This window comes from Narcine bancroftii, chromosome 2 (assembly GCF_036971445.1).
Source record: "Narcine bancroftii isolate sNarBan1 chromosome 2, sNarBan1.hap1, whole genome shotgun sequence".
Lineage (NCBI taxonomy): Eukaryota > Metazoa > Chordata > Chondrichthyes > Torpediniformes > Narcinidae > Narcine > Narcine bancroftii.
The window spans coordinates 209,537,050-209,546,629 of record NC_091470.1 but is presented as its reverse complement, the minus strand read 5'-3'; the positions used below and the strand labels follow the sequence as shown (position 1 = coordinate 209,546,629).

At 49.4% G+C, this 9,580-nt stretch overlaps 1 protein-coding gene across 4 annotated transcripts in view; it reads right to left on the bottom strand.

Moving 5' to 3' along the window:
• Positions 1-693: 693 nt before the first annotated feature.
• gps2 (G protein pathway suppressor 2) overlaps positions 694-9,580 on the bottom strand; it is a 29,681-nt gene continuing 20,794 nt past the window's right edge. For 3 of the 4 annotated variants that reach the window (XM_069920202.1, XM_069920206.1, XM_069920204.1), the window contains 3 exons: positions 7,502-7,581; positions 4,773-4,856; positions 694-3,862 (listed from right to left, as the gene is read on the bottom strand). In XM_069920202.1, the coding sequence (XP_069776303.1) occupies positions 3,779-3,862; positions 4,773-4,856; positions 7,502-7,581 (248 nt within the window). In that variant the 3' untranslated portion in view covers positions 694-3,778. The remainder of the gene's footprint in view (positions 3,863-4,772; positions 4,857-7,501; positions 7,582-9,580) is intronic. The other variant, XM_069920205.1, reaches the window with a different exon arrangement.

Here is a 9,580-nt window from a genome sequence, read left to right as displayed (position 1 = left end):
CAGACATCTCACAAAGTACAGCTGCTGGCAAACCTTTGTGATCGCATCAACGTGGAGGCTCCAGGACGGAGATGATGACAACCAGGAATTAGAAATTCTTGACCCTCTCCACTACTGAGCCCTGGATGAGGACTGGATCGTGTTTCCCTGACTTCCTCCTGAAGTCCACAATCATCTTGAGTTTTGCTGAAGTTGAGCACAAGGTTGTAACACCACTCAAAGAGCTGATCTATCTCCCTCCTGTAAGCTTCCTCATTACCATCTGTGATTTTGCTGATAACTGATGTCAATGGCAAACTTGTAGATGGCGTTGGACTTGTGCCTGGCCACACAGTCATGGGTGCATAACGTGTAGAGCAGTGGGCTAAGCACACATCCTTGGGATGTGAGGAGGATTGTTTCCAATTTGTACTGACTGGTCTGATGAGAAGGATCCAGTTGCAGAGTGAAGCTCCCTCAGTACCATCCCAGCATGCACTCCCAGGGTCAGACAGTGAAACTCCCTTCATACATTCCTGTGGACAGTGTGGAGCTCCCTAGCACCATCCCATCACGCCTGGGGTCAGACACAGAGAAGTTCCCTCCACACCATCCCAGAGCCAGGGATTAGACACTGAAGCTCCCTTTAATTTTGGTCCAATGACAGATTTTTTTTTCTGCATCTGCATTAAAAAACACATTTATTTGTCAAAGTCTGGGCTCACTATCTTTTATTACAGGGCAGATATGAAGAAGGTCCAACAATCCATTGGTCTTGGTTGAAGTACAAATGGATAGTGATTTAACACAAACGTTATTCAGAGGATGTTCCCTCAGTGGGTCAGCACACCATAGTTATGCCCGTGAAGCCTCCTTTGGTGAGGCACACTGATCTGTACCTTGTGAACAGCAGCCTTGCCCAAGTCAACACCCTCAGTCAGATAAGGCCAAACAAACATGAAGGATGATTTACCACATTCTTCCTGGACACTCAAACTTAATGGTGTGAACATTGACTTGTCTAATGTTAGATAATCCACCCCGTCGAGTTCTGCTGCTTTCATCTCTCCCGCTACCTATCCAATACCTTTCACACCCCCCAACACCACTCTTCCCCTTGACATATTTGCTATCTCCCAGTTTAGTCTCCATGAAGGGTCCTGATCATCACCACGGATGCTGCTTGACCTGCTGAGTCCCTCCTCGTTGATCACTCGAGATTCCAGCAGCTTTTGTGTTCTCCATGGCCTCTGCCAGGACACAGATTCCTGGACAAAGGTTAAGGAAGTTAGAACCATTTTCTTTGGCGTGACAGAGGATGAGAAAATGGCTTTATAAGGTTTCAAGGTGCTTGGATAGGGTGGATAGCACCTTTGTCCTGAGGCGACAGTAGCAAATACCAGAGAAGGTGAAGGGAGAAGTGTAAAAGGAGCAGTGATGGATGCAGGAACATTACAGGCATCTAAGACTCAGGCAGGTGCATGGGTGGAAGAAAACAAGGGTTATGGGTGTGAGGGAGGGAAGGGTTAGATGGGTGCTGGATTGAAGGGCCCAGACTAATGTTCTCGGTCAGTCTCAAGCCAGTTGAACTCTTCAGAGCATCGCTGAGGGAGTTCTGCACTGCAATTGGGATTTTTTAATTAATCTGGTCTGAGATGTGTGATTTCCACCTGACACCCATCTTTGTTGAGGAGCAGGAGGGGCCCAACACCCCCTGGCTCAGCAGAGGGGCAGTGGCCCATTCTGTGCCATTGGTCACACCTGTGGTGTGGGGAGCTGCAGCTTCAGTGACCACCAGCCCATGGGTTGGGTGGGGATGAAAACACATTTAGCTAAGGCCTGTGGACATGACACTGAAATGCTGGAGGAGGTGAAGATGTATCACCAAGGTTTCAGGCCTGAGCCCTTTCTCAAGGTGGGAGGTAAAAGCAGTCAGATGTCAGAATAAAGACAGGGGAGGGAAAGGGAGGTGGAGGAGTCAGATTGGATATGATTAGATGAAAGGTGAGAATTGATTTTGGCTCTGAAAGGAGACAGAGGGAAAGTTGGGGGGGGGGGGTGAGAGGGAGAGGCAGAGCTGGGGGAAAGGGGACAAAAAAAATGGAGGGGCAGGTACTAATGCAAACGGGAGACGTCGATTTTAATGCCATCAGGTTGGTTGGAGGGTGCCCAGATGGAATATGAGGTGTTGTTTCTCCCGACATACTCTGGCTCCATTGGGTGGTGTACAAAACCAGCCAAATGCCCTGGGACTCACATGAACGAGATTTCCACTGTTCCAACCAACTCACTATGAAACCGCAGCCAAGGAAATGGGATGGGCAGAAACAGCAGCTGAGTTCCATGACTGTCCATCCATAACAAATGCAATTTTTTACCATGACCCCTATCCAGCTCACAGAGCATTCCTTGTCACAACAAATTCCCCCCCCCTCCCCCACAATGACTCCTACAGATTCCACCCCTCACTCACACACTGCAGGCAAGTTCACCCTCCGAACCTTTGGAAGGAAACGGGTGGGAGGAGGAATCTCAAACAGTCACATCAGGACATGCAAACTCCACCCAGACAGTGCCGGAGGTGGGGATGGACGTAGGTCCCCAGAACGGTGAGGCAGCATCTCTGCACTACTGTGCCGGTCAGGTTCAATGAGGGAAAACTGATTATGAAAGAGAGAGGTGAAATTGGGAGAGGCTGAGAGAGAGAGAGCATAGAGAAATAGAGAGAGGAAAGAAAGAAAGAGAGATAGTAATAAAAAAAACACAAACACTGGAGGGACTCATCCACAGCGTCCACAGGAGGTAAAGATATTGACGTTTCGAGCCTGAGCCCTTCCTCAGGGTGTGAGCAAATGCAGGCAGGTGCTTGAATTAAAAGAAAGGGCAGGGGGAGGAGTCCAGACCAACAGACAAAAGGTGTTAATTGGATATGGAGGGGACAGGAGAGAGGAAAGGTGAGAATTGACTGGGAGGTAGGCTTGGCTCTGTGATTGCAGAGTGGAGCAGACGTGGTGATGGAGATCAGCTGCTACCAGCTGACTGCCGATGAGGGAAACTGGAGTAACACTAGCCCCTTTCAAGTTGCAGCCCCTGGGTCGCCCTCCAGGTACCTGAGTGCGATTACTGGGGCAAAGGTTCAAATCACAGGGGGATCGACCCATTAAATTGCCACCTGGCGATTTAAGAGGGATCCCACCCCCGCGATGACGTGTCATGTACTCACCGGATGTTCAGATGTCACTGGAATAAGTGGTTGGCCATTTTCCTTTTCAAATTGGCCGTGGACGAGGCCTTTAACTGGGTTTAACTTTTAGTTTAACTGGGTTCCCTGACTACCCCTGAGGGAGGTCACGGACCTGGTTAGGTTCTGACAGGGTTAACCCGGTTGGAGCCTTTCAAACTACCGCACGACTGGGGCGCTAACTGGGCAGTTTGAAAGGGCCTATGTGAGGAACTCAGTGACTGTGGGAGACAGTGAATGGTCGGAGTTTCAGGTTGGAACTCTACATCGAGATGAGAGTGCAGAGGTTAAGGAGCAGATGGGTTGAGTTTGACATTGATGCAATCAGCTGCTCAACACACTCCACCATGTCCGGTGACTGTCCGCCCTGTAGACCGATGGAACTCACGGGAGCTGATCAGCCTTGTTCATTTTGTTTTGTACATGGGTAGAGAGGTGTCGGTTCTTGGAAATGGGTTCCCAGGCTCCTGATGGTGTGCGGTTCCTCCTCTGGGGCCCTTCATTGCACACAGGATGGATAGCAGGGTGGGGAAGCTGCTGAACGTGGGGTGGTGGCTGTTACTGGTGGTAGTAACGCTGTCCTTGGCTGTGTTGAAGGTATGCATGTCGGGGAGCAGTCTGACCCGTGGTTTGGAATCCAGTCTGAAAAGGAATAAGAAGAGATCTGATGGGGAGATTGAGTCCACATTGGGAGTTGGCTACTGGCAGCTCAGGTCGATAAAAGCATTGGTACTTAACTGCAACCTTGCACTGAAACTTCTCCTACCTTCAAAGAGGAACTCCTCAAGTTATATGAAGCTCCCTCTGCACCATCCTATCACACACTCCCACAGTCAGACATAAGAGTGAAGCTCCCTCCACACTGTCCCATCACACACTCCTGTGGTCAGACACAGAGGGAAGCTCCACCCGCACCATCCGATCACACACTCCCGGTCAGACCCAGAGTGAGGCTCCCTCCGCATCATCCCTTCACACACACCCAGAGTCAGAGTGAAAGTCCCTCCACACTGTCCCATCACACACTCCTGTGGTCAGACACAGAGGTTAGCTCCCTCCGCATCATCCCATCACACATTCCCGGGGTCAGACACAGAGTGAAGCTCCCTCCGCACCGTCCCATCATACACTCCCGGGGTCAGACACAGAGTGAAGCTCCCTCCACACTGACCCATCACACACTCCCGGGGTCAGACACAGAGTGAAGCTCCCTCCGCACTGTCTCTTCACACACTCCCGGGGTCAGACACAGAGTGAAGCTCCCTCCACACTGTCCCTTCACACACTCCCGGGGTCAGGCACAGAGTGAAGCTCCCTCCACACTGTCCCATCACACACTCCCGGGGTCAGACACAGAGTGAAGCTCTCTCCACACTGTCACTAGGTGAGAACTTCTTGCCATATCAGTTAAGGTGCAGAATTCCTGCTGATTTCTGCTGCAGGAACCCCCCCCCCCTCCCCAGAGAGAGTCCTTTTACCACAGCTGTCCTCCACAGTAAACACAATAGGCCGAGTTCCCAGAGCAGCCATGCTCCTCTATCAAACCACTTACTGGCAGAGCTTGTTGGGGTGGGGTCCCATGGGGGAAGCCTCCAGGAGATGCAGGTCTCTGTGGGTGCACATATGCTAATCCGGCCTGTAAGGGAAGGCAAAGGTGGCATCAGTGGTACAACAGGCAAACTGCTGGTGCAGCTCAGCAGGTCAGGCAGCATTCGTGGAATAATGATTCATGAAGAACCCCTTCATCGGGAATAGGAAGAACTGGGAGGACACCCAATGAAAGGGGGGGGGGGAGGAGAGGAGCAGGGGCTGGCAGGTGATGGATGGATACAGGGGGGGAGGGGAAAGGAGCAGGGCTAGCAGGTGATGAGTGGATATGGGGGGGAGGGGGAAGGAAAGTAATGGGGAGAGGACTGAGAAGATATAGACAGAAGATTACAGTACAGTACAGGCACCACCCCACAATGTTGTGTCAACCCAAATATGCAGTAAAACCCCCAGAATCTGGCACCTATGGGATTGATAGATGTGGGATAAGTGTATTTTCCAGTTGCTTGAGATTTACCTTACAATGCCTCACAAAACCTATTCACTGCCACATGATCTGTTCATTTCTACTCACTTGACAAGCCGACTATACGGGTTTTTTATGCTGGTTGCTTAAATTCCAGATAACAGGGATTTATTTTACTGCACCTAAAAAATACAAAACCCTCTCTACCCCGTAACCCTGTGTTTTTTTTTCAATCCACGGGCCTGTCTAAGGGTCTTAAACACCCCTAATGTTCCAGCCTCCACCACCACCCCTTGTGAGGCATTCCAGGCCCCCACAACTCTGTGTAAAAAACACCCCTGATGTCTCCCCTGAACTTTCTTCCTGCCCTTGGAAACAGGCACTGGCTGTCCACCCTCTCTAGGTCTCAGAATTTTGTCAACCACTATTAAGTCTCCTCTCATCCCTCTTTGCTCCAAAGAAAAAAGTCCCAGCTCTACTAACATTGCCTCATAAGACTTGCTCTCTAATCCAGGCAGCGTTCTGGTAAATTTCCTCTGCACCTTCTCCATAGCTTCCACATCCTTACTGTAATGAGGTGACCAGAACTGAACACAATACTCAAGTGTGGTCTCACCAGAGATTTGTAGAGTTGCAACTCCTGAGTTCTCGACTCCTGAATTCAACCCCTCCCATTAATGAAGCCCATAATCCCAAAGGAACAGGTCCCTCTGTTCTTCCACACTGGTTAAGTATCTGACCATTAACCTTGTACTCAGCCTTCTGGTTTGACCTTCCAAAGTGCATCACCTCACTCTGATCTGGATTGAACTCCATCTGCCACTTTTCTGCCCAGCTCTGCATCCTGTTGTTATAAGTGAAAGTTCGCATAGTTTCACAGGTTAAAAACCAGGTACAAAGCACAAGTTTATTCTCAAGAAATGCAGAGGTAACAACAGAATCTAAACACTAAATTAACTTAAACACACAGTTCGCAAGGGGATGAATGTACACTGTGGGTAACGAGGGAAATCCGACAAAATTTAGGAATGGCCCACCCCTTGACCTGTTTGGACACGGCTCTAACTAACTGGCCTCGGGGCTCACCCCAACACAATACAGAAGGTGATGCTCACGGGCCACGAGGAGTCAAGAGAGCAAAGGAAAGCATGGTCCTTTATAATGGGTCCAGCCTAGATGGCTTGGTGCCAGGAAGGTTAATCCAGTTACAACCGCCAATGGACCAAGGCCAAGTTCAGGCAGGCTGGAGAGTGTAGTCCAGGTAATTTACAACGGCAAGATATGCACTACTGGGTGGGATGGAACCAAACCTTGATTGGCAGCTAGTGTGTCCTCCGACTAAGTAGGGGACAGTGCTGTCACATGACAACCACAACACCTACGACAAACCTCAAGCCATCCACCACTCCTCCAACTTTTGTATGATCTGCTCTCGATAGAAGGATTGAAGGAAAGTGGGTTGGAGCTGGAGGAAGGGAGGTGTGGGTGACAGGCAGGTGGGGGGGGGGGGAGGGTTTTCCCACAATCTGTTTTATTTTGCAGCAGCAGCATCTTTTCCACTTTTATAACAATCTGTTTCACTCTCACTGTTACAAACATTCAAGATTTATTTCAAGTTCAACGAATCTCCATTCTTTGGCGTTCAGCGTTAAGAATTTGAAACATCTCCTGATTTTAGCTCAGTAATTTAACGGGATTTGAACTGGGAGCCCCCAGATGATGGCAGTGGTTCTATACCAATGCAGTTGCCCACAAATGAGCTGTATCTTCAATGCAAAGGATTGAGTGGGGGAGAGCCTTCGGTCCACAGAGTCATGCCGACCCACTTACTCACATTTCCATCAGCTCCCCAATAATTCTACCCCGTAAACCCCCAACACTGCATGTGATAGAGATGTGGGAGGAAACTGTATCATGTGGCCTCCTCCACATTGAGTCAAAGAGAGGATCTGTACACACAATGTCCACACGCACTCACACATGCACACACACACATATTCGTCCACACGGGCTCACACACACATGCACGCACAACAGACACACAGTTAGAGAGAGAGAGAGAGACACACAGTCATATATACACACACACACACACACACACACACACACACACCCCCGCAAGGACGGAGGGGAGGATTGAACTGGGGTCCCCAGCTCTGTGAGGCAGTGCTGGTGCAGTGAGATTTGGTGGGAGAGGAAATGGTTTAGAGGGTAGAATCGAAAACACAGATCTGCCCCAGTGCTCAGTGAGGGTAACTGCTACTCACAGAATCCGTGAATCCGGACTGCTGGTTTGCATGTTCCAACTGTTTCTGCAGAGGGATGGTCGTGCTCGGAGAAATGAAGCCTGCAACCGAGAGGAAGAGAGGTAGGAATACCAACTTGGACCACAAATCGGCTGAACACATTGTGGGATGGTAGCTACAGAGGGTCATCAAAACAGCCAAGATCACTGGGGTCTCACTTTCCTCTACTGATGACATTCACCAGGAGCATCGCTTAAACAGGGCTCAATGAATTATTGAGGAATCTGAAGAATGTGAATGAAATGAGAGATCTTGGGGTCCAAGTCCACAGGAGCCTCAAAGCTGCTGCACAAGTTGATAGGGTCATTGAGGAGCCACATGGTGTGTTGTCCTTCATTAACCGTGGGATCATTCAAGAGCCACAATACAAGACCTTGATCAGACCCCACTTGGAATATTATGTTCAGTTCTGGTCACCTGCCTACAGGAAGGATGAGGGGTGCTATAGAGAGGGTGCAGAGGAGATTCACAAGGATGCTTCCTGGATTGGAGAGCTTGTCTTATGAGGAAAAGTGAACTTTTCTCCTTGGAACGACGGAGGATGAGGGATGATCTGTTTGAGGTCTACAAGATGAGAGGCACTGATCATGTAGACGGCCAGAGGCTTTTTCCCCGAGGGGTGAATTGGCCAACACAAGGGGGTGTAGTTTTAAGGTGCCTGTGAATAAGTACAGGGGGGAATGTTCTTCACACAAAGAGGGGTGGGTACAGGGAATGCGCTGCCGGTAAGGGTGTGGAGGCAGGGACAATGGGGTCTTTTAAGAGACCATTAGACAGGTATATGGAACTGAGAAAAATGGAGGGTTGTGCAGTAGGGAAATTCAAGGCAGTTGTTAGAGTGGGTTGGCACAGCACTGTGGGCTGAACAGTCTGGTCTGTCCTTTGCGGTAACAGCTTCTGCCGGGATACTCCACAGCCTTCAGGAGTGATTACTGAATCAGTTTATGATCCTGATCCTGGTGGGGGGCAAGGGGTGGGGGGTTTGAAGAGTGTTTGAGGGCTCTGGGCCTGTACTCACTGGAGTTTGGAATGATGAGAGGGAATCTCATTGAAGCCTACTGAATATCGAAAGGGCTGGACGGAGTGGAGGTGGAGATGATGTTCCTAGCAGAGATAGGGCAGAGCCTCAGAACAAAAGCTGTCCCTTTAGAATAGAGATGAGGAGTGAATATGTGGAATATTTTGCCATAGATGGCTGTGGAGGCAGGACACTGAGCAGATTTATGACAGAGGTGGATTGATTCTTGAATCGAATGTGTGTCAAGGGTTATGGGGAGAATGGGTTTGAGAGTAAGAAATCTTGAGCCATGATCTGAATGGTGGAGCAGTTGATGGGCTGAATGGAAAGCTGATCCTATCCTTTATGGTCCCATGGAATTTAATTTTTTAAAATTTAGATATACAGCATGGGCCTGTGCAGACACAGGCAGAACGTACAAACTCCTTATAGGCAGTGCGGGATTCAAACCCAGGTCACTGGCGCTGTTATATGTTGCACTAACTGTGCTGCCTGAATTGGAGAAGCTGCAGGAACTCAGTATCCAGAGAAAGTATGGAGAGAGTATGTCATAGATGTAGGTACAAAGTACCGAAACATGGAAATTCTTGCTTGCTGCAGCCATGTAAGATACACCAACTGCAGAGGCGATCACAACCCTTAAGCAGGATTCTTTCTCGATAAAGGATCCCAACATGAAACATTGGCCGGCCATCTGCTGCCTAAACCGCCAGTTCATCCTGATTCTCTTTTCTCACTCAACGTTCCTGCTCCCGTTCTTGCGGAATTCTACAGAATTGTCCGATGCAGTCGTTCGCTTTCTCATTGCTGCTCACTCCACTGTTTATATCCCTTTCTTGCCTCATTTCTCTGAAACCCATCCGCAAATGGCTCTGTCCATGTGCTTCTGACACTCTTTTGCCCACATATCTGTCGTTCAACTTTATTACCATCTGACTGTACACATACAGCTAGATGAAACTGCGTTTCACCGGGCCACAGTGCATACACACATCACCTGTGTTCCTGAAGAAAGAGAACGT